Source organism: Schistocerca piceifrons, chromosome 3 (genome assembly GCF_021461385.2).
Source record: "Schistocerca piceifrons isolate TAMUIC-IGC-003096 chromosome 3, iqSchPice1.1, whole genome shotgun sequence".
In the NCBI taxonomy this organism is placed as follows: domain Eukaryota; kingdom Metazoa; phylum Arthropoda; class Insecta; order Orthoptera; family Acrididae; genus Schistocerca; species Schistocerca piceifrons.
The window spans coordinates 601914648-601941123 of record NC_060140.1 but is presented as its reverse complement, the minus strand read 5'-3'; the positions used below and the strand labels follow the sequence as shown (position 1 = coordinate 601941123).

At 40.8% G+C, this 26476-nt stretch overlaps 1 protein-coding gene across 1 annotated transcript in view; it reads right to left on the bottom strand.

Moving 5' to 3' along the window:
• LOC124787832 (vacuolar protein sorting-associated protein 13D) overlaps nt 1-26476 on the bottom strand; it is a 557316-nt gene that overhangs the window by 73854 nt on the left and 456986 nt on the right. Inside the window, exon 56 of the mRNA XM_047254770.1 lies at nt 19981-20177. Within this exon, the coding sequence (XP_047110726.1) occupies nt 19981-20177 (197 nt within the window). The remainder of the gene's footprint in view (nt 1-19980; nt 20178-26476) is intronic.

Here is a 26476-nt window from a genome sequence, read left to right as displayed (position 1 = left end):
TAGTCATTATGATGCCATCCAGGCTTGTTTTAATTCACAACTCTTGTGTAAATAAAAAAATTAGAAATACAAACAGAAATTAGGAAACTATGCTTCCAGCACACAAATTATGATGTATTAAAGGTAGGTGAACTGAGCAGAAACCTGCACACTAGACATAGTACACACTAGATATGGAATGAATCTCAGTTATGAAGGGAATACATTTTCATGTAACAAAATCAATGTGGCAATGAACTACAGACTCCCACAGAGTGAAACATTTGGTATTAATGTTGCATTTTTAAGAACAAAAATACAGCTCCTGGTTTTGGGGAAGCTACGAAGGACAAATGTTTTCTTGTGTCAGATTCCACTCTACATGAAAGCTAGTAAGGAGGATCACCAACCCATATGATTTGGTCCACAAGTAACGAATCTTTGAAAGACTGCACTGAATTTCAGACCCCTGAAAATACCAGAGCCCACTGGAAAGACGTTTTACATGTTTTAGTTTGTAAAAATAACTCTTCTGAGTCATTCTGCATACAAAATCAATGCACGGAACTTTTATCTGTTCTCAATTGTAATTACAACTTTGCAGAATCAAAATTTGCAGAAAACATCTATATTTATTATCAGACTATTTAGTCTGTAAGAAAGAATTTTTTGGTATTAGACCTATTTCTGCTTTAACTCTATTTGATTCTGTATTTATAACTCTGTGCTCCAGCCTGACAAGTGGGGATGGGGGGAGTGTGGGAAGTGAGGTGCTATTGGTAAAATACCAGGAACCCAAGCCTCATGGGGGCAACCAAGTCTCTCAAGGGTTTGGATCCACCAGGTGCTAAGCTAGTAAATGCCACACTAATATTGTAAAATAATGTAGAAAGAAACAGATTGCTACTTACTGTAAAGAAGACATGTCAAGTTTCAGACATGCATAAATAAAAAACACTCACACTAAGCTTTTGGCCACAGCCCTTGTCAGTAAAAAACACACACACACACACACACACACACACACACACACACACACACACACACACACAAAAGCAAGTACAACTCATGCACACATTATTGCCAACTCCAGCATCTCGAGCCGGAATTCCGTGTCACGTGAGATCCAAATAGCAACCTGGAAGAGGTGGAGAAGAGAATGGCAGTAGTATATGGGTGCGGAGACACACAAATGCTGTCTGGTAGAGTGTGCAGGGCCTGCACTACCAAAATGTACACAGCCTGGAGGTTGTTGGGCAGAGAGGTGGGGGGAAAAGGGAGCAAAAAAGGAGAGGAGTGAGGGAAGATGGGCTTATGCATTGGCAGAGGGCTGCAAATAAACAGGGTGGGAGAATGATAGGATGAAGGGGGCAGGGGCTGTTGGCCAGAGGGTGTGGCGATAGCATGTTACCATAGGTTGAGACCAGGGTAATTATAGGAGTGGAGAATGTATTGTACGGATAACTCCTACATGCACAGTTAAGAAAAGTTGCTGGTGGAGGGAAGGATACAGATGGCCAGTGTAGTGGAGCAGCCATTGAAATCAGATGTGTCATGTTCAGCTACCTTGCTCTTGGCCACAGTTTGGCAGTAGATGTTCATCCTGATGGAAAGCTGGTTGATAATCATATCATTATAAAAATCTGTGCAATGACTGCAGCAGAGCTGGTAAATGAACACCTTTTCAGGAGGGGTGGGTAGAATCTCGGGCAGAACATCCCTCATGTCAGGGTATGAAGATAGGTAATCAAAGCCGTGGTGAAGGATGTGGTTCAATTGTTCTAGACCAGGGTGGTACTGGATGATGAAGGGGTAACAGTCTTTTGTGGCTGGTTCTTGGGGGTGTGAGGGGAAATGGTATGGAAGAACTGTTTGCAGACTAGGTCTGGGGGTAATGCCTGTCTGTGAAGGTGTCTGTGAATTTTTGTAACTGCAGCTATGCTGTCCCTCAGTGGCCAGGCTATGCGGGAGGGATTTTTTGTTGTGAAAGGGATGACAGCTGTCAAAATGCAGATACTATTAGAGGTTGGTGGGTTTAATGTGCAGATAAAGCCATCAGAGAGGAGGAGGTTAACATCTAGGACAGGGCACACTGGGCTGAGGAGGACCACATGAAGCAGATGGGAGATGAAGTGTTGACGTTGTGAATGAATGAAGACAGTGTGTATTGGCCATGAGTCCAGATCATGAAGATGATATCAATGAATCTGATCAATGAACCTGAACCAGACTAGGTGTTTTGTGTTTAGGGAGACTAGGAAGATCTCCTCTAGATGGCCCATAAAAAGGTTGGCAAAGGAGGATGCCACGTGGGTGTCCTTGTCTGTGCTTTATGATCCTTACCTTCAAATGAGAAGTAGTTGTGGGTTACAACAAAGTTAATAAAGTGTATGAGGAATGAGGTAGTGGGTAGTAATTGGTGACTTTGATGTGGGAGGCTAGATCATGGGAAGTTGTTGGTCAGTGAGCAATGGGGCATCCAGAATTGTTGGGTCTATGGGTCTTGGGGAGCATGTAGAAGTTGGGTGTGCTGGGTGTCATAGGGGTGAGGAAGGAAATGGATTCAGGGAAGATGTTCTGGGAAGGGTCTATGGTTTTAAGCAGGAATTGGAGTTTGAGTTGGACTTCTGGGATGGGATCATACTGGCAGAGTTTACAGATGGAGGAGTTAGATAATTGGCAGAGACCTTCTGTCAGGTAGTCACTGTTATTTGGGACAATAGTGGTGGAATCTTTGTCTGCAGCTGGGATGATTAGGTCAGGATTTGTTTTGAGGTTGTGTGTGGCTGTTCTTTCTTCTACTAAAAGGTTGGTGTTCTGAGGAAGGGGGCAGAATGATGAGGTTAAGTTCAAGGTAAGGAATCCCTGTAATGTGACCAATGGATGGTTATGTGATTTTTTTTTTTTGGGGGGGGGGGGGGGGGGGAGATCATAGTTGGATGGTGATATGAACTGTAGGAGAGAGGGTTCAATGTTCTTCAAGTTTTTACCACCATCTAACTGTGAACCTCCTCCCCCCCCCCCCCCCCCCCCCACCTCATCTAACCAACTGTTGGTCACCTGCCAGGAATTCCTTACCTCCAAGCTAGCCTCACCATCCTTCCCCAAGTTCCTTCCTCAGAAGACCAACCCTTCAGTAGAAGAAAGAACAGCCGTACACAGCCTCAAAACAAATCTTGACCTCATTATCCTAGGTGCAGGCAAAAGATTTCACCATTGTTCTTATGAATCACAGTGACTACCTGAAAGAAGGCCTCCACCAATTATCTGACTCCTACACCTATAAACTCTGCCAGAGTATTCCCATCCCACAAGCCCAACACAAACTCCAATCTCAGCTTAAAGCCTCAGACCCTTCCCAGTACATCTGCCATGAATCCATTTCCCTCCTCACCCCTATGACACCCCTCACAATCAACTCCTACATGCTCCTCTAAATCCACTAACCCAACAACCCTGGATGCCCCATTCTGGCTGGTTACTGTGTCTCCACTGAAAGAGTTCTGGTGCTCACAGACCAACAACTTCAACTGAATGCCCGTAATTTAGCCTTCCATGACAAACACGCCTACTACTTCCTTTACTGATTCTCCACCATTACCACCCCTTTACATCCTGGATCCCTTCTTGTCACTGTTGACACCACTTCCCTATACACAACCATCCCTAATGCCCATGGTCTTACAGCTATTGAACACTATGTTTGCCGATATCCTTCAGACTCTAAAACCACTACCTCATTCCTCATACACCTTACTAACTTTATTCTAACACACAACTACTTCTCATTCGAAGAGAAGGTGCATAAACAAATATGCAGCACAGCCATGGGCACCCACACAGCATCCTCCTATGCCAACCTTTTTATGGGGCATCTAGAGGAGACCTTCCTAGCCTCCCAGAACACCAAACACATGGTCTGGTCTAGGTTCACTGATGATATCTTTATGATCTGGACTCAGGGCCGAGACATCTTATCATTCCTTCACAACCTCAATGCTTTCTCTCCCATCTGGTCCTCCTCATCCCAGAGTGCCACATTCCTAGATGTTGATTCCTCCTCTCTGATGGCTTCATCTGCATATTAAACCCACCAACCACCAACAGTGTCTGCATTTTGATAGCTGTTATCCCCTTCACACCAAAATACACCCCCCCCCCCCCCCCCCCCAACATAACCTGGCCACCCGGGGGCAATATAGCCGCAGTGACAAAAATTCCCATGCTCAGTAGGCAGTGACAATAATTCCCATGCCCAGTATGCTGAGGGTCTCACCAAGGCCTTCACAGATAAACAATACTCCCAGACCTAGTCTGCAAACAGATCTCCTGTGCCATTATTTCCCCTCACACCCCCAACCCCCCCCCCCTCCCCCCCCCCCAGAAGCAGCCACAAAGGAGTGTCCCCTTCATCACCCAGTACCACATTGGACTGGGACAACTGAACCACTTCCTTTCCCTGGGCTTTTATTAGATATCACCATGCCCTGAAATGAGGGACATCCAACCCAAGATACTTCCCACCTCTCCTAAAGCAGTGTTCTGTCACCCACCCAACCTCCACAACATCCTAGTCCATCCCTATGCCACTCCCAATCCCAACCCCTTGCACAAGGGTCATAGCTGCATGGAAGGTCCAGGTGCAAAACCTGCCTAATCCACCCACCGAGCACTTCCTATTGCAGTCCTCTCACACCCATGAGAAGCCAGGATGCCTGCGAAAGCAGCTATGTCTTTTACCAGCTCTGTCACAATCATTGCACAGATTTTTGTATTGGTATTATTACTCGCAAGCTGTCCACAGGATGAATGCCAAACTTTGGCCAAGAGTAAAGTAGACCACCCTGCACCACAACATGCAGCTGAACATAACACATTTGATTTCAACGGCTGTTTCACTACCCAAACCATTTGGATCCTTCCCTCTACCACCAGCTTTTCTTAACCGAGCAGGGGAGAGTTATCATTACAACACATTCACCGCTTCTGTAATTACCCTGGTCTCAACCTATGGTAACATGCTGTCCCCACACCCTCCACCCAACAGTTTCCATCTCTCCTGTCCTATCATACTCCCACCCTGTTTATTTGCAGTCCTCTGCCAATGCATCAGCCCATCTTCCCCCACTCCTCTCCTTTTTTGCTCCCTTTTCCCCACCTCTCTGCCCCACAACCTCCTGACACCACCCCTGTTGGCAGCCTAGTCCATGCACACTCCATCAGACAGCATTCATCTATCTCCCCACCCATATCCTATATCCCTTCCCCACTCCCTCTTGCTTGCATCCCACCATGTGATGTTGCATTCTGGCCCAAGATGCTGGAGTTAGTGGTTGTGTGTGCATGAGGTGTGCTTGCTTTTGTGTGTGTGTGTGTGTGTGTGTGTGTGTGTGTGTGTGTGTGTGTGTGTGGTTGTTGTTGTTGTTGTTTTTTTTTTTCTGATGAAGGTAGTGATCGAAAGCTGTGAGTGTCTTTTAACTGATGAAGGCTGTGATCAAAAGCTGTATGTGGGTGTCTTTTAACTGTTCCTGTCTGTAGCTTGAAGTGTGTTCTTTATGGTAAGAAGCAGTCTGTCTTTTCCTACATTGCTGATATTCCTATCTGGAGTTTCCATTGTTTGATATTGTGTACTAATTTTTTATCATACAGTAAATAGAGGAACATTGCCCCAGCACCAGCACTGCTCATCTACTCTACATCTTTGATTTACACTTCAGTTCTTCCCTTTTATCATCTTTCAGACAGATTGAATACAATTCTATTTTATGTTTAATCTTGCATGCACAATATTTTCTTTAGACATAATCCACTAATACCACCTTGTGTTGGAGTCCAAGAACCACTTTCTTTAAATATTGTCGGAAATCTTAACAAAATATTTTCCCAACAAATGTACCTGGCAACAGCTGTGAAATGTCATTATAATTTGGTAGGATTGACAACAACATTCAAATATAATGAACTTCATTCCAAGATGATTTTACACAAAATACATAGAAAATATCTTGCATTCAAGAGTACAAACAAAAAATATTTCTATGCATATATATGAGATGTTGTCGTGAAAGAACTGTAAAAGGAAGTAAAGAGGTAATGTTCTTCTTTTGTTTATTCTAAGGACAATCAATTTACATGGGAACTCTCATTTTACTTTATGAGACATTATTTGTTTGTCAAAGAGGCTTGACCTTCAGGAGTCCATCTCAGTAAAACTGGAGAACTAAATAATGGCAATTTCCTCAGAATATTAAAACTATTGAATAACTATGATACAGTTCTTGCAAAACACATTAGCAAAGTCAGAGATGGACAAGAAGCTGTAAGCATTTACAAGCATATCATCTGTAAAGTGATACTCAGAACGAATTTATTGCTAGTTGTGCCCATAACCTCAGGAGTTCCATCTTGAAACAAAGAGAAAATGAGTTCTATTATTCAATTATTGTTGATGCAACTCCTGATTCAAATCATGTTGAAAAGACAACATTCATCCTGCATTATATTTACTTCTGTAAACTCATGCATATGAGATAAATGAATGGTTCTTGGAATTTGTAGATTATAATTAGAAAAGAGGACTTACTAGTGCACATTTAAATAGAATCAATACTTGTGAAATGCTCAATTCCTGATAGTGAATGCAGTGGACAACGTTATGATAACAGAATAACATGATAAGAAGCAATTGCCTGAGGCTACAGTTGCGTGTGTGAGTTGCATTTGCGTGCCTTAATGGCTGAAAGCTTTAATTGAGATTGCCTTTTTGTTGTGCCTATCTGTGACTCAGCACATGGTGAGTAGAAACTTTCCTTTTCATAATTTTTAAATTCCATCCTGGATTTTCCATTTCTTCAATGGAACCCTCTTGCAAAATTATCTGTGTGTACTTGCCATTGGCTGATACAGAGCACATGCAGCCGAGAGTTGTCATGGAGAAGATACTTTCTTCAGAGGGATTCAGCATCTTTACAATCTGGTCATTTGCAGTCCACAATGATTGAAAATTCTGAAACTAGGTGTTGGAAGTTTTTTTTATTCCATGTCTGATTTCTGTAGGAGAGCTCGGGTTGAAGCTGTAAAACCAATTGCAGCTAACTTGGATAAAACTGCGGGTGCTTCTGAACTCTCAGAAGTTAATTTAATCAGCTACAACAGGTTCTGTGGTACGGGGTGTTTAGGATACGTGAGATGCTTCAAGTGTTTAATCATGGCATCAATTTGGCTACAGTTGATGGTATCAATTGACTACAGAAAAAAAGTCTTTACAAACTCTAAATAATACCACTGATGTTGAAGTAATACACTTAGAGAGCTTATTAAATGACTTAAAATATTTTCACAAAAATTGAGGCACCATTCTCCCAGAATCTAAAGTTGTTACGGGGGCAATTTTGATTGATTCTGAATTTCCAGAGGTGCTTTCTGAAATGTGTGGGAACACAAGGAAATGAGCAAGGATAGAACACTTCATATCATAGTGTTATTGGCACTAGACATTTTGTTAATGTAAAAGGCAGTATAATACTTAGCTTTTTTGTTTTAAAGTGAAGTGAAGTAAGTTAAACCAATTTTTAAAAAAATTAAATGGCACTTCTACACATTTTACAATAATTCATTACTTAGTGACATCTGAAATGGAACTTGTAAGTTCATCAGTCGAATCCGTTTTCTCACTTGCCATTTAGATGTCGGTTGAGCTATCATCCAGTTCCCTATCTGTTGTGCTCTTGGTTTCCTGACAACTGTCTTCCTCGCTGCTTTTCAAAGCAATATTTGTTACTATTCTTTCAATTGCCAACTCAATGAAAGTAACATGGCACTGGTACTCTTTCTCAATATTTTTTTCTTTTGTATTCGCACACTCATTCATCATTCATACGATTGGCGTATCAGTTCTTTAAAAGCTGCAGTAGGAAACTGGAGACATGGTTTGTGATTACTCTGTATTTTACTACATTCCAAATGATTTTTTGATTGTAATAGAACATAACACAAGGCGTAACACAATAACTATTTCCAGTTTTCTGAAATAACAGAGGGCATGAACTTGAACATTTATCTTAATAAAGCAATGTCCAATAACACATTTTTAACTTGAACTGGGATGAAGAAAACTGTGTATTGTAATAATGGTGCTGGAAGGACTTCAAGGCAAAACGAGTATGAAATTCAGAGCGCATTCTTAGCAATGACACATCATGCAAGTGTGCTAGACACTGTTTTTCTTTCTATGAAATTTTTACAATTAAATACAATCAACATTGCGAATATATTTTAAAATGTTATTTCAATTTGTAGGCACATCAATCTATTCTTGTTGACTGAGAACATGTGGAAATCAGAAATGCGAATGCAGATAATATGATTGGAAAATATTTCATGCTTGAACCAGATAATTTCTAACATGCAACTGAGCTTAGTGCTGTTAATAATGGCTTGATGATATACTTGTGTATACTACCAGAGCTATTGCACCATGGAAAACTGTTAGTCTGCTTGAATTCCACTGGCAATATCTCATTCAATATACAGTACCTTAGTATAAACTGCATTTGTGAACTTAGGTTTAGTGTTTGACATGAAATTATACACAGTCCAGTCACATTAACTGATCACTGCCTATGTTTGATGTCAACGTGCAATAATCACTCACAGATGGCAGGCGGTTGCTATAGTAGTCGAGGGCACATAAAGCATGTTTGAGGGGGGCAGGGGAGGGGGGGAGGGATGAGGAAAACAGTGCAATCATTGTCACATTGTGAAAACAGAGCAACTTATCTAACATCCAAGAAGGCATGATCATTGGCTTTCTAGCCAAGGGAGGAGGCATTTCCAAGATGGCTAAGTTTTTTAACTGTTAATGAGCTGCCGTGGTTGAAGTATACCATGCATGGCCAAATGGCACTATCCAAAACTGGTGCCAAGGCAACTGTAGAGCACCATGAGCCATAGATGATGGGATGAACAATGGCTGCAGAGATGTATATGGGTGAACAGACATGCAACTCTTGCACAACTGACCGACTAGATGAACCAAGAGGCTATCAACAGGGTCTCCTCAATGAGCATTCAATAAACATTGCTGCATATGGGCCTCCACAGCAGGCACCTGGCTCAAGTACCACTGCTGACTGCTACTCATTGGTGGCAAAGGTTGGAATTTGCATGCCAATACTGCAACTGGATGTCCACTGATTGGCAACAGGTGGGTTTTTCAGATGAATCATGTTTTATGTTCCATTGGCACACCCTGCAACAATCGTCAGGAGAGTTCAAACCAGAAGAGGGAGAATTATGGTCTGGGAAATGTTATCATGTCATTCCCTGGGTCGTGTATCACCACAGGCTATCATTGGCACACCTACATGCATTTTGTTTTTCCTCAACACAATGGCATCCACAGGCTATCATTGACACACCTACATGCATTTTGTTTTTCCTCAACACAATGGCATCTAGCAGCAGACAATGCAACATGTCACTCAGCTGATAATGTAGGTGCATGGTTTGAAGAGCAAGGGGGTGAGTTTACTGTACTCCTCTGGCCATCAAACTCCCCAGATTTAAACCCAATTGAGAACCTATGAGACCACTCGATCAGCCTGTTTGTAATATGGATCCTCAGTACCTTCAAGAACCTCACTGACACACTTCCTGCATGCCCATGCTGCAAAAGGTGATTATTCAGTTTTTTTATAGGTGTTCATATTAATGTGACCAGAAATCCTAAAAATAATGGATACCAACCTCCCACAAGTTTTGGAACATATGTTTAAGAAGATCTGGGACGAAGAAAGAATTCCTGAAGACTGGCAGTGTGCCCTGATACACCCACTACACAAAAAGGGGGATAAGATGAATGTTAATAATTATAGAGGGATCTCGCTACTACCAGTAGGATACAAAATTTTGTCAAGGAAATTACTTCAAATCGTGGAGCCAGTTCTGGATAAAAAAATAGGTGAATATCAAGCAGGTTTTAGACAAGGTAGATCCTGTGTTGAACAAATATTTAACCTGAAAACACTAATTCGTTACAGAATCTCAAGAGGCCAGAGATTTGCAATAGTATTTGTAGATTTCAAAAAAGCATACGACTCGGTAGATAGAGAAACATTACTGAAAGTATTGGAAGAATTTAGGGTCGATACGAAAACAATTCAAATTATCAAACAGACGCTAACAAACAGTAAGGCCAAAGTTAAATTTATGGGTGAAATTTCAAGGAAGTTCGAAATTAAAACAGGTGTTAGACAAGGTGATGGTTTATCCCCAATCCTCTTCAACTGCGTACTGGAAAAGATATTGAGAATATGGAAAGAAGAACTCAAAGGCACCAAGAATGACATCAGAATTGGAACAAAAAAAGAAAAAATAGAAGTGGACTGTTTAGCTTTTGCAGACGATCTGGCAATAATTACAGAAAACGAAGAAATAGCTCAGAACTACCTGGAGAAACTACAAGAAGTTTCGGCCAGAGCTGGACTGCAGATTTCATTTGAAAAAACCGTGTATATGTCTAATCATAGAAATAACAAGAAAAATCTTATTACTAAATACGGCAATATTAAGAGAGTAGAAAAATTTAAGTATTTAGGTGAAATAATTCAAGTGAATGGTTTAGACAAGAGTGCAAACCAGGCGAGAGCAAGGAAAATGGAATTTGCTTTTCAAAAAACCAAAGACATATATAACAAAAAAAACATTTCGATTCACGCTAAATTAAGACATTATAAAACTGTCATTAGACCAGAATGCCTGTATGCATCGGAGTGCTTAACTCTTAACAAAAAGGGGGAAATAGAAAACATGGAAAAGAAAGAAAGGAAAATTTTGAGAAAAATATTAGGACCGAGAAAGATTGGAGAAGAGTACAAGCTAAAGAGTAATAAGGAAATATACAAAACTATTGAGAAAGTGAGTGAGGCAATGCGTAAACGCAGACTAACGTTTTATGGTCACCTGTCGAGGATGGATGGAAACAGACTAACAAGAAAAGTGTTTGAACATAGTAACAGGAACGAAAAAACCAACAATAAATGGATACAGATGGTGAAAAAGGATTTGGCCTATTTTAATGTCACCCGTGAGTCAATCAGGGACAGGGAAAAGTTTAGACAAATAGTGAACGAAATTAAGTGTTTTCCAGAAGAAACGAAACTAAAGAATAATAACAGGAAATGGTCGGAAGAGCGGAGGAGGAACCACTCGAAAATGATGAGGAAATATTGGGAAGAGAGAAAAAAAGATCAAAAAGCCGGGCAAGTGAATTGTTGAACGTGGTCCAAAGATGGCCGAAATCGAAAGAAGAAGAAGAATGTGACTTGGTTAAGTATTGATTTTTTATTTCATTCCAATAAGCATTTTTTGTGTGTCTGCAACACACCCCAAGTTAGGCTATGTTTAAAATAACAATAAAATTGGACTGCTATGTTTGGAGATGGGGCCAGTCCTGGCTCTTAGTGACCAACCAGAAGTCCTGTTAATCCTGCCATCAAACTTCACTAATCCCCACTATATCTAACTTAAACTTCTCCATTTTCCCTTTCCTATTTTCTACTCTACCATCCCAATTAAGTGATCTAACATTCTACTCTCCAATCAATAGAATGTCAGTCCCCCACGATGACAACATGCACCAGAGTAGCCCTCACCCAGAGATCGCAATGGAGGACTGCTTTACCTGTGGAATATTTTACTCAAGAGGATGCCATCATTATTTAACCATACAGTAAAGCTGCATGTTCTTGGGAAAAATAACAGATGTAATTTCCACTCGAAAAAATGGTTCAAATGGCTCTGAGCACTATGGGACTTAACTTCTAAGGTCATTAGTCCCCTAGAACTTAGAACTACTTAAACCTAACTAACCTAAGGACATCACACACATCGTGCCTGAGGCAGGATTCGAACCTGCAACCATAGCGGTCACGCGGTTCCAGACTGAAGCGCCTAGAACCGCACGGCCACACCGGCCGGCACATTGAGGTCATGTTGGCTGATGTTACAAATGTCAGATCAGTCATCCATATAGTTGCCCCTGCAACAACTGAAATGACTGCTGCTCCTCTTCAAGAACCACATGTTTGTCTGGGCTCTCCACAGATACCTCCTTGTTGCGGTTGAAGCTACTGTGTTGTTGAGGCACGTAAGCCAACCCATATTAGCTATATCTGTAGTTCATAGGAATTTATGTCAAATGAACATTTTCTTGAGTTGATGAGCAATGTTGGAAGAAAGGCATGGTACTCTTAAACAAGTTTCTGTTGCAGCTTTTTAGGCAGCCTCAAGGCAGTGAGCTATCTTGGTACTGTACAGGAATCATGGGGCAGGGAACTATCTTGATATTGTAAAAGAACTACTGAGGTCATACCACCTTATGGGATGTAATATGTCACTTAAATAACATTTCTTGAATGATCATTTGGACTTTTCCCTGGATAACCTTGATGCCATTAGAGATGAAAATGGGAGAATTTCTGAAATGGAAAAATGTTATAAAAGTAATTGAACTAACAATATTATGAAATGGATATAATACTACTTGCCATTTGCTAGTCCCTTACTTCCACCCACATATCCCCTTCCCTTTTCCTACCCCAGCACTGCACAGCTTTCTATTTACCCACTTACCTTATTCCCTTCTCTACTCCCGCCCCTCTCCCCAAAGCTCCCAACTGTGTTTAACAGCCCTACCACCACATCCCTCCATCCTCCCATAAGCAGCTCTACACCTTCTCCACCCATACCCTGCCATCCCCTTCTCCCCCCCCCCCCTCCTTATCCCCCACCACCCATGCCAGTTTGCTTCTCCTATCTGGCACAGCTGCTGTCTACAGTCTGGCCATGGCAGCCAGTGAGAGTGATCATGTGCGTGTGAGTTGTGCTCATTTGAATATGTGTGTGTTTACTTTGGAAGACGGTCTTTTAGCTGAAAGCTTAAATTTACAGCAGCCTTTTCAATGTGTCTTTCTGCATCTCTGACTCCTCTACATGGTGAGTAACATTCTATTATTTCCATAATATTACTGTTGTTATTCCCTTCTGATACTTCCATTAATTGCAATATCACAGTGTTGTCCAACTACTGCTGGTCCTTACTAAGCAGCATTTCTGAGGCAAAGTACTGTGGGAAATCTGGAAGAATATATATTTAAGTATGATTATTTACTTTTCTTTACTCCAATGTTTCTCATTTCTTTGATTCCTTTGCAGAGTGATAGACTTTTTGGCTGCTTGCATCTTGAAGTCTTGTTGCAAGAGGGGGTCATTTTACCAGACACATACAGGGTGTTTCTATCTTCGTTATATGAAAATAACCATTAATTATGAAAAAAGGTAAATAACCTGCAGAAATGTTTGATACAGCATTGAATGCAGTATATCTTCAAGTTTTACTTAAAAATGTCCAATGTGGATAACTTTTGTAACATGACAAATGTTCCATCTGTACTTAATTCCCTGACACATTTTATGAAGCAAGTCTTGATGTATGGTGCCAGCTGCTTGCATTATCCATTGTCGCAGCTCGTCACTGCTTCCCAGAAGTGGAAGAACAAACATTTTTCTTAAATGTAATGCCATACACAGAAGTCAATTGGGGTTAAGTCAGGTGATAGTGCCGGCCAGAATATTGTCCCATCACATCCAATCCAAGTCAGCACATTCCTACAGAGACACGTGACAAGTTCACGATGACAATGTGGTGGTGTGATGCGCCATCTTGCTGGAAAATAAATTCTGTGTCCATATCCTGTTGTAATTGAGGCATTCAATAATGTTCAAGAACACCAAGGTATGATATGCCAGTCATAGTTTACTGAGAAAGAAAGGAAAGGACCATAAATCTTGTTACAACATACAGCACAAAAAAATTACCTTAGGCAAGTCCCATACATGGTCAATTATGTGACACTGTTTCTGTTCAGCACATATGCGAACAATATGCCAATTTCCTTTACTGCAGGTATGTCACTGAACACAATTTTATTAACAAAATCATCTTCAGTCGCCATTTTGTTAAACATTTCTACACAAAACTCAACTTGTTTTTCTTTGTCACTTTCAACTAAAGCTTGCAAAAGTTCCAATTTGTGGTGTTTGAATGACAGTGACAGGGTTTTCTGTTTTACCTTCAGCACTGTAACACTAGGCATATTCATGCCTCATAGATTTACTGCTGCATCACAGACTGCTGTCCGACCATGACCAGCAACCTATGTGATATATAGCCCAGCTTCGGTGAAATGACTGTACCAATTAATAAAGGTTTGTCTTTGAGGTGGTGGCTAGTGACATTTAGTCCTGAATTGTCTCTGATCTGTAGTAGCAGATTTGGATTATGGAACCACAAGCAACACAGCACATGCTCTGCACCATTATATGACTCCATGATGACTGTTGAATTAGCTCATTTGCGCATGCCACAATATTATGTGCGAATAAAACTGAAGATATACTGCATTCAGTTCACTATCAAAGATTTCTGCAAGTTATTTACTTTTCTTCACAATTACACATTACTTTTGTATAACTAATTTATAAAAATTCCGTATAATTATTAAGCTGCTGTAAGAATTTGCAAACACAATTATTAAATGAAAACTGAGGTCAGTACAGAAATTCTTAAATTTGATCTGGATTCAGGGACCAACTATCTTCCAGAATATGTTCTTGTAATGGATTTTGTGTGTGTGAACAGTTATATCAAACAATTTCTCCATTTGCATCCTGTGAGTTACTGAAATGGATGCCATATGGGGTATTTCAGCATAGACCTTGTCTCCAATTGCTGTAACTTCCACATTGCAGGATGCTGAAACATCATAGGTATGTTCATTAATCAGTGCGCTGATGCAGTATGACCCGTGGTCTAGGGGTAGCGTCTTTGATTCATAATCAAAACGTCTTTGGTCCCGGGTTCGATCCCCGCCATTGCCTAAATTCTGATAAATAATCGGCATTGGCGGCCGAAGACTTCCGGCATAAGAAGTCAGCCTCATTCTGCCAACGGCCTTGTAAAAGAGGGCGGAGGAGTGGATAGAGGTTCAGGGCACACTCTTGTCCTAGGGGTGGGAAATTGCCCCTGAAGGCGGAAGAATCAGCAATGATCAACGACATGAGGATGCAGAAGGCAATGGAAACCACTGCATTAAAGATACGTAACATGTATCCACAGGACATGTGGCCTGTATCTGAAGAAGTGTCATGATGATCTCTCCATTGCCAAAAGATTCCGGAATAGTCCCCCATTCGGATCTCCGGGAGGGGACTGCCAAGGGGGAGGTTACCATGAAAAAAAGATTGAATAATCAACGAAAGGATAACATTCTACGAATTGGGGCGTGGAATGTCAGAAGCTTGAACGTGGTAGGGAAACTAGAAAATCTGAAAAGGGAAATGGAAAGGCTCAATCTACACACCTGGAAATGGAAAAAAGAACACATTGACACCGGTGTGTCAGACCCACCATACTTGCTCCGGACACTGCCAGAGGGCTGTACAAGCAATGATCACATGCACGGCACAGCGGACACACCAGGAACCGCGTTGTTGGCCGTCGAATGGCGCTAGCTGTGCAGCATTTGTGCACCGCCACCGTCAGTGTCAGCCAGTTTGCCGTGGCATACGGAGCTCCATCGCAGTCTTTAACACTGGTAGCATGCCGCGACAGCGTGGACGTGAACCGTTTGTGCAGTTGACGGACTTTGAGCGAGGGCGTATAGTGGGCATGCGGGAGGCCGGGTGGACGTACCGCCGAATTGCTCAACACGTGGGGCGTGAGGTCTCCACAGTACATCGATGTTGTCGCCAGTGGTCGGCGGAAGGTGCACGTGCCCGTCGACCTGGGACCGGACAGCAGCGACGCACGGATGCACGCCAAGACCGTAGGATCCTACGCAGTGCTGTAGGGGACCGCACCGCCACTTCCCAGCAAATTAGGGACACTGTTGCTCCTGGGGTATCGGCGAGGACCATTCGCAACCGTCTCCATGAAGCTGGGCTACGGTCCCGCACACCGTTAGGGCTTCTTCCGCTCACGTCCCAACATCGTGCAGCCCGCCTCCAGTGGTGTCGCGACAGGCGTGAATGGAGGGACGAATGGAGATGTGTCGTCTTCAGCGATGAGAGTCGCTTCTGCCTTGGTGCCAATGATGGTCGTATGCATGTTTGGCGCCGTGCAGGTGAGCGCCACAATCAGGACTGCATACGACCGAGGCACACAGGGCCAACACCCGGCATCATGGTGTGGGGAGCGATCTCCTACACTGGCCGTACACCACTGGAGATCGTCGAGGGGACACTGAATAGTGCACGGTACATCCAAACCATCATCGAACCCATCGTTCTACCATTCCTAGACCGGCAAGGGAACTTGCTGTTCCAACAGGACAATGCACGTCCGCATGTATCCCGTGCCACCCAACGTGCTCTAGAAGGTGTAAGTCAACTATCCTGGCCAGCAAGATCTCCGGATCTGTCCCCCATTGAGCATGTTTGGGACTGGATGAAGCGTCGTCTCACGCGGTCTGCACGTCCAGCACGAACGCTGGTCCAACTGAGACGCCAGGTGGAAATGGCATGGCAAGCCGTTCCACAGGACTACATCCAGCATCGCTACGATTGTCTCCAAGGGAGAATAGCAGCCTGCATTGCTGTGAAAGGTGGATATACACTGTACTAGTGCCGACATTGTGCATGCTCTGTTGCCTGTGTCTATGTGCCTGTGGTTCTGTCAGTGTGATCATGTGATGTATCTGACCCCAGGAATGTGTCAATAAAGTTTCCCCTTCCTGGGACAATGAATTCACGGTGTTCTTATTTCAATTTCCAGGAGTGTAGATATAGTAGGGGTCAGTGAAGTGAAGTGGAAGGAAGACAAGGATTTCTGGTCAGATGAGTATCGGGTAATATCAACAGCAGCAGAAAATGGTGTAACAGGTGAAGGATTTGTTATGAATAGGAAGGTAGGACAGAGGGTGTGTTACTGTGAACAGTTCAGTGACCGGGTTGTTCTAATCAGAATCGACAGCAGACCAACACCGACAACGATAGTTCAAAGAAAAGGTTACAGGAGAATATGGGCTTGGGACAAGGAATGAAAGAGGAGAAAGACTAATTGAGTTCTGTAACAAGTTTCAGCTAGCAATAGCGAATACCCTGTTCAAGAATCACAAGAGGAGGAGGTATACTTGGAAAAGGCCAGGAGATACGGGAAGATTTCAATTAGATTACATCATGGTCAGACAGAGATTCCGAAATCAGATACTGGATTGTAAGGCGTACCCAGGAGCAGATATAGACTCAGATCACAATATAGTAGTGATGAAGAGTAGGCTGAAGTTCAAGACATTAGTCAGGAAGAATCAATATGCAAAGAAGTGGGATACGGAAGTACTAAGGAATGACGAGATACGTTTGAAGTTCTCTAACGCTATAGATACAGCAATAAGGAATAGCGCAGTAGGCAATACAGTTGAAGAGGAATGGACATCTCTAAAAAAGGCCATCACAGAAGTTGGGAAGGAAACATAGGTACAAAGAAGGTAGCTGCGAAGAAACCATGGGTAACAGAAGAAATACTTCAGTTGATTGATGAAAGGAGGAAGTACAAACATGTTCCAGGAAAATCAGGAATACAGAAATACAAGTCGCTGAGGAATGAAATAAATAGGAAGTGCAGAGAAGCTAAGACGAAATGGCTGCAGGAAAAATGTGAAGACATCGAAAAAGATACGATTGTCGGCAGGACAGACTCAGCATACAGGAAAGTCAAAACAACCTTTGGTGACATTAAAAGCAATGGTGGTAACATTAAGAGTGCAACGGGAATTCCACTGTTAAATACAGAGGAGAGAGCAGATAGGTGGAAAGAATACATTGAAAGCCTCTATGAGGGTGAAGATTTGTCTGATGTGATAGAAGAAGAAACAAGAGTCAATTTAGAAGAGATAGGGGATCCAGTACTAGAATCGGAATTTAAAAGAGCTTTGGAGGACTTACGGTCAAATAAGGCAGAAGGGATACATAACATTCCATCAGAATTTCTAAAATCATTGGGGGAAGTGGCAACTAAACGACTATTCACGTTGGTGTGTGGAAAAGAAAATTGAGAATGCGCTAGGTGACGATCAGTTTGGCTTTAGGAAAAGCAACGGGACGAGAGAGGCAATTCTGACGTTACAGCTAATAATGGAAGCAAGGCTAAAGAAAAATCAAGACACTTTCATAGGATTTGTCGACCTGGAAAAAGCGTTCGACAATATAAAATGGTGCAAGCTGTTCGAGATTCTGAAAAAAGTAGGGGTAAGCTATAGGGAGAGACGGGTCATATACAATATGTACAACAACCACAAGGGAATAATAAGAGTGAACAACCAAGAACGAAGTGCTCGTATTAAGAAGGGTGTAAGACAAGGCTGTAGCCTTTCGCCCCTACTCTTCAATCTGTACATCGAGGAAGCGATGATGGAAATAAAAGAAAGGTTCAGGAGTGGAATTAAAATACAAGGTGAAAGGATATCAATGATATGATTCGCTGATGACATTGCTATCCTGAGTGAAAGTGAAGAAGAATTAAATGATCTGCTGAACGGAATGAACAGTCTAATGAGTACACAGTATGGTTTGAGAGTAAATCGGAGAAAGACGAAGGTAATGAGAAGTAGTAGAAATGAGAACAGCGAGAAACTTAACATCAGGATTGATGGTCACGAAGTCAATGAAGTTAAGGAATTCTGCTACCTAGGCAGTAAAATAACCAATGACGGACGGAGCAAGGACGACATCAAAAGCAGACTCGCTATGGCAAAAAAGGCATTTCTGGCCAAGAGAAGTCTACTAATATCAAATACCGGCCTTAATTTGAGGAAGAAATTTCTGAGGATGTACGTCTGGAGTACAGCATTGTATGGTAGTGAAACATGGACTGTGGGAAAACCGGAACAGAAGAGAATCGAAGCATTTGAGATGTGGTGCTATAGACGAATGTTGAAAATTAGGTGGACTGATAAGATAAGGAATGAGGAGGTTCTACGCAGAATCGGAGAGGAAAGGAATATGTGGAAAACACTGATAAGGAGAAGGGACAGGATGATAGGACATCTGGTAAGACATGAGGGAATGACTTCCATGGTACTAGAGGGAGCTGTAGAGGGCAAAAACTGTAGAGGAGGACAGAGATTGGAAAACGTCAAGCAAATAATTGACGACGTAGGTTGCAAGTGCTACTCTGAGATGAAGAGGTTAGCACAGGAAAGGAATTCGTGGCGGGCCGCATCAAACCAGTCAGTAGACTGATGATGGAAAAAAAAAAAAAAAAAATTGTAGTTCCACAGTCAGCCACCAGGTGAAAATAAGCTGCCTTGACAGAAGAATGGGACACATCCCCAAGGAAGCTGCCTTAACAGAAGAGTGGGACACATCCCCAAAGAAAACAGTTCGGTAGCCAGTGTGAATAACTAGTGACTCCAATATCGACCTATATGTCGGGAGTCTGACCTGTGTCAAACATGAACATTACACATGTCTGTTACCCTGCTTTCCATATGACAAAACCTGTACCATTTTTGGTTGTAAATATACCACCTCCACCCCTATTATGTACGTAATGTGTTTCAAGTTGTTCATCATTGCCTGTTATTGTCAAATGTCAAAAGTGTGTGAATTCCTATGGGACCAAACTGTTGAGGTCATCAGTCCCTAGACTTACACACTACTTAAACTAAATTCTGCTAAGGACAACACACACACCCATGCCCGAGGGAGGATTCAAACCTCCAGCAGGAGCAGCCTCGCAGTCTGTGACATGGCGCCTCAAACTGCGCGACTACTACGTGCGACACCTGTTATTATTCTTGTCCAACAATGTCCCTGTTCCTTTGCAATTGTCAAGCAGTGCATTATTCTACACACATACGTGAGGTGTAATTCAAAGGCCACAAAGAAAACACAGTGGTAATATTACAAGTCTACCTAAAAGTTGCAGAATTCAGTACTTACAAGAATGTGATATGACTGCTTCTCCTTCAGATCACTTATTTGCAAGACAGTTGTGGGTCCATCCATGAGAACATTGACTGCCAAAAATCCAGAACCTGGGCGCAACTTTTGCCTGCCAACAGCCTGCTCTATAGGTATACCTGTAACTGTCAACTGATGACATACTGGCTGTGGTGGTCCCAGCACAACCTCATTCCCTAAAATAAGGAATGGAAATGGATTATTAATCTCCATATATATCTAGATAGGAAATGATTACCTACCATAAAGGCATAATTTACAGAAATTACACATTTTCAAGCAGGAACAAATCAACTAATTTGATAAAAGGAGATATCAGAGTGTCTACAGCTGAATATGAGCAAAGTATTAAAGAGCTTTCCTCTGTATCAAGCAATGCTGTGGAAGATTTGTAAAACTGGTGGTATATTAAATGAATTATCCCACAATCAAAGTACAAGCTACTAAGCTACTGATAATTTGTTTCCTACTGTTGCTAATATTAAAACACAACAATTCAAGATGTTGATTTTGGACCTATTTAAGAACAACTTTACGCAAATTTTTAAAGTATAAGAGTTAACCATCACATGAAGATCTAAACCGACAGTGTCTTCAGAAGAAAAATAAAACCAGTACTATGTGGTGCTTCTGCTAATATATCACTGTTTAATGTGTTGGTAATTTCTGTTATCATTCTCTCTTCTTCAGTTAATAAGAGTCACATAGCTTTGGTAAACAAGACCAGAGGTAGGCATTCATCGGCAAGCAAACTGGTTTCCCGGCCACAGTGGAAACTAACTTGCTCAGGTGACAAGGTCCAGCCACATTCCAATTTAAAGTAGCATGTGGTGTTACCTCACAGTGCAAGCATGAAAAATATCTTTGCACTAAGCTGTCACAGCTTGCTGTTAATGGCTAAATTTTACTGACAGTGAGAAAAAGAAAGGTGTGATAGTACCAACAGAGTAAGCAATTCAACGGTATGCAAATTACGGAAGGAGGGACACAATGCTGAATAGAGCACACTTCAAGTATCTGCTGTAAAGCAGAGTAAGTAATATAAAAAAATCTACTCACCAAGTGGCGGTAGGAGAACACACACACAAAAAGGTTTAACTTTTACAAGCTTTTGGAGCCAGGGGCTCCTTCTTATGGCAGAAGAGTTGAAGGGGAAGGAAGAAGGATGAAGGATGAAGTAAAAGGACTGGAGAGGTTTAGAAAAAGGGGTACAAATCAGAAAAGTCACCCAGAACCTCAGGTCAGGGAAGACTTACCAGGCAGAATGAGAAGGAAAGATTGATTGTTGGGGACAGTCCCCAACAATCAGTGTGTTCTTCTGCTGTCACTTGGTGAGTTGATTTTTTTATCTATCCATTTACATTATATTGTCAATAACCAATTGTTTTCATTATAATAAGTAATAGGCACACAATAAATATTTCATTGAGCATAGAGATAAATGTGTTATCAAAGACAACAATTTCTGTAACTTTATGAATGATGCAAGGAAATACCATCTTTGCAAAAACTTCACAATTTTGTCACATATAAATGGACTTCCAACTTAGCAAAAAAAAGTCTGAGAAAAAGTATTCCAGCTATACAGTTTTCGATTACTTATATGAAATAGTCATTAGCAGACCAGAGAAAAAGTGATTTTTTTAAGGAAAGATGAAGCATCAGAATTAAAACAGCCAGTGATTAGTTTAGATGAACAGTGGATTCATAAATGCCACACTGTGAATAAATGTTGCAAAGTGACAGTGCGCAATGCCATTTTTTGTGAATGCAGTGTTTTACTTCTTGATCACTTCTCTTCTATGACTACAACAGGAAAATCGATTTTATCATACAGAAATGGATATAAAAAAATTAAATATATAGACATGGAAAGAGAAACTTTTGTCATTATTTAAGGCGTACCAACCTTCTCCTGTTACTTCCAGTGACAAAATTTTGCAGGAAAATGCTTTCCTCCCTAGTGCCATCATACCATGCAGACCTAAATCCTACAATATTACTCTGAAGTCTTGCAAAAATAAAGATCCTTACTCATAATGCATCAGGTATCTTGTGCTCTAAACCAAAAAATAACAGGAAATGGTTCCTGCTGCTAGTAAACAAATAATGTGTGTCATCTGGCCTAGAGCAAGCCACTCAATATAATGTTACCTCAGCAGTTTGTGTGTCAATTTTGCTGATTTTATATTCAATCAGTTTTTCAGTTGACCACACAAGACTGAGTGGACTTCCTTCAAGACCTCTTCACCACACAAAAATTTGAATTTGTCAACAGGAATCAAACTTGGGACCTTAGTATTATTACCTAAACATAATACCCATTAGATCACACAGTCAGTTTATATTTGTTACTGTGATATTAGCTTATACTCAGTGACGGATTCACAGGGTGGCCCAGGGGGGGAAAGTCCCCCCCAGAAATTGGAAATTCCCCCGAGAAATTCATATCTATAGTTGTGGTGAAACATAAATATTATCACCTGGTCTGTTAACTTGTATCGTTGTGACAAAATTTAAACTACGCCAGCTGCTGTTGCTAACGAAGTTTGGAGTCAACTATGGAGAAGTCGTGATGACATGCAGTTTTTACAAGCAAAATGAATGTGTAAGACAATAGGTGGCGGCTGGGTCCCTATAGTTTGGTTTCGTTACTTATCGGTTCGGTTTGGAACACTTAGCATTGATTGTTCTGTTTTTATTATTATTATTATTATTATTTTCGATTATTCCCATTTAAAGAGAGCGTTTGAACTTGAATTCCTTTATGATGATTGTTTATGTTTTTTTCTGAGACCAAATTTTCTTCATGTGTTCACTGTGTTGTTTCTTTCCCTCCGCTGTCCATTTGCATCCTGGTCTCTTCTGTGATGTGGTGTCAAATTTATGTTTTTTGATTATGTTCCTGAATTCAGTTCCATTTTCTGCATTGTTTACTGTTATGTGTGCTTGTCTGAGGTCCTCTTTAACTTCTTTTATTCATTTTGTTTTCATTCATCCTGTGGATATGTCCATAGAACTGCATTCTTCTTTGCCTTATTGTATCCGTAATCTTGTCTGTGTATTTATATAATTCTGATGTTGGTCTCTTCTTCCAGATTCCTTGCTCTTGTATTGGGCCAAAAATTTTCCTGAGAATTTTCCTTTCTTGTTTCTCTATTTCTTTGATTTTAGTTTGCCCACTTATTTGTGTTGTTTCAGATGCATATAGTGCCTCTGACAGTACGACAGTGTTGTAGTGCATCAATTTTGTGTTAATGGATATGGACTTTTTGTTATAATAGTTCCACGTGAGTTTATATGCTCTCTGTAGTTTTTTTATTCTTTCCTCATTGGCCTTTAGGTTATTATTATTAGTATTAGTATTATGGTAGTATTATTTCCAACACCAACAAATTAGCAGTTGCTGCATAATAAGTGTGCAGTAAATCTAAGCGTTGCAAGGTGTGTTGGCAATGCCAATTGTGGAATAAGTCAGCCTTTCCTCTCTCATGTCTTCCCTCACCGCACCTCCAATCGGCCTAATGTGTAAACTAATCCCTTAGCTACACAGCCCACCCTCGCTGTGAACTTTATTCTTATCCGCCACTCATATCTATACTTTATTTGCCCTTAGAATAAACCTGAGGTCGCAAAACACGTCCCCGAGTATTGATACGGAATTGGAAGTAGCATTTGACAGTATAAAAGATTGTTTTAATTTTTTTATTGCATTACTGGGAATATTTCCAAGATTTAATAGCCATATAGATTTTTCCTAACCAATGAATCCAAAGCTCAAACCAAATATTTGCGTACACTTGACAATGATTTTCGCAGTGTCAATGGGGATACACAATTTTTGCCTAAGAAGCAGTACATTCCACCATGAGTGGTACTTTTGGCAATGCTGATCTACGAGTATAATCTAAGCTTTCATAGTTGTATAAAAACTCAATGCATTGTTGAAATTGTTGAAACTGTTGTAAGGTTGTAACAGTCAGTCGACAGGTTACTATGGAAGTGTAATGTGATTACGTAGTGTACTACGCGCAGCCTTCGTCGGTTTATAACATAAAAAGAAGTGTTAGTGCTGAAATACAATGTTGAAACAATAAACTTTGATTTCTTTCTTTTCTAATAAAATACAGTGTATTGCAAAAGACAAAGACAAGTGTGAGTCTACTGAAAGAAGTGCTAGTGATTGTGACGATGAATTGCGAAGGTCTACCAAGTCTTCAGTTTTCCTTCCACAGTTTTCAAACGATAAATGTGCTATTTCTGGCCCATCCATAAACTGCAATTCTAAACAAAGTATTGAATGGAGATTAAGTATCAGCAAAAATGGGAGTGTAAGTACAATTGGTTGTACTTTGATCACAAGCGGGGAGGGGCTTCCTGAAAATTGTGTAAAATGTATTTAAAAAACTATATCAAAACTCTACAGAAAACGGGAGGAGTGTTTATTTCTGTACCTTTCACTAAATTTAGAAAAACTACTGGAAGCACGGGAAAACTAGAAAAGCACGCCAACTCAGAAAAACATGCAAGAGCCGTTGCACTTGGAAACTGTAGATTACAGGGCTTAAACGCTCCAATTCATGCACAGATATTTAAACAAAATGAAAATGAAAAAGCTTTAAACCGCCAAGCATTGTCTTCATTAATTCAAAATCTGTATTTCCTTAGTAAGGAAGAAATACCCCGCACAACAAAATATGAACCTCTAATTCGTAAGGTAGTACTGAAAAGCAACATTCATCTTGAAAAGTGGTTAAAATTTAAGAGTGAAAGGTCGACATATTTTAGTAAGTATACTGCGTCAGAATTGTTGACTTGTTTGGGAGAGTCTTTAGACTTTCAAGATGAAACGTTTCTCCGTGACAAATATTTTTCATTAATGGCAGGCGAAAGTGTCTTTAGTAGTTCGATATGTTGCACCGTCTCCATCGTTTGAAGTGAAGGAAAGCTTGTTATGTCTCGTTGAGTTGAAAAGCACTTCAGCTGAATCCATATTTACAGCAATTGATACTGAACTAAAGAAAAGAAAACTTTCTTACGACAGATTATTATCTTGTTCTTTCGACGGTGCTGCTAATTTTAGTGGTTCTATCTCAGGAGTCCATGCTCGATTGTCAGAGAGGAAGGGCCATAAGCTGCCATACAGTCACTGTAGGGCGCATGTTTTGTCAATTGCTGCCACCAACTCTAGGAATAAACACCCCATTATAAAATACACATTACATGTTGTTAAAGACATTTGCAAACTTTTTCATTGTTCTTCCAAGGGCAACCAGTTAATAAAAATACCCAAAGCTGTTGACATGCGATGGTTAAGTACCTATCAACAGTTCATGTTATTTTCCTAACCTACATGTCCATTAGAATGGCATGTGAACATATACACAAGGACGGCGCGGATTTAACAAGTTTAACTGGAGGAATCTTGTTAGAAATGATGAATTCCAATTTCATTGTAGGTTTAGTGATTTTATACTATACATTAAATGCAGTCTCAAACTTATGTAAAGTTTTGCAGAGACAATCACTTAAAATTTCGCAAATCCCTCTACTTGTTTCTGGAACTCTGGAACATTTAAGACACATTGGTTGTCTTTGTGACTGCGATGGTCATAGTGCAGAAAATGAAACTCATAATAAAATTAAAAAAACTGCAGGAGGACGTAATAAAAGTTAAAGGTGTGCTACTCACGAACGTAGAGGAGCAGATTTAAGCTATGAAAAGCACAAGGAAATTGGTTAAAAGTATGATTGATGAAATTGAGCAACAGTTTGATGAGAATGCAATAAAAGTGAGAGTTACTAAGTGCATATTTTGAAAGTTTTAAAAAATTTCTAGAGTTTAGTGATGATGATTGTAAAGAACTGTGCTTGATTTTGGGGCTTACAAACATTGACGCTGTTATTGCAGATTTGCATTCTTTTAGGTACATTGTTACTAATGAATTAGATGACACATCTTCTGATGCTTCTTTCATTCTGAGAGCCAACATCGGCTACGAAGCACTACGAACACTCGCTGAATGTGTATTGTGCATTCCCGTTTCAACTTGCAGTGTGCAAAGGTCATTTAGTACAATGGACAGGGTGATGACAAAATTAAGGAATAGGATGGGTCAGGAAATGCTCCAAGTTTGTGTGAAGATTTCAACTGAAGGGGACGACAAGCCAACAGAAAGTTTTATTGATGACGTCATCAAGAGATATGCCGTAAAAAATCCTCAACGTATTAGTTTGATGTAAGTGTGAGTTTTTTTTGCATGCAATAAAATTATTTTATTATTTAATATAATTAACTTAGGCTTAGCATAACAGCTTAGTACTGAACCTACATATTATTTAATTATATATTAGCCATCCATGAAAAATTTTAAATATTCATAGCGCTGCTACGTCTTTAGAATGCTACCATTTAAATTTTAAGCCTATAACTTTGTCCCCCCGCCCCCCACCGTCAAGCTATATATTCCCCCCG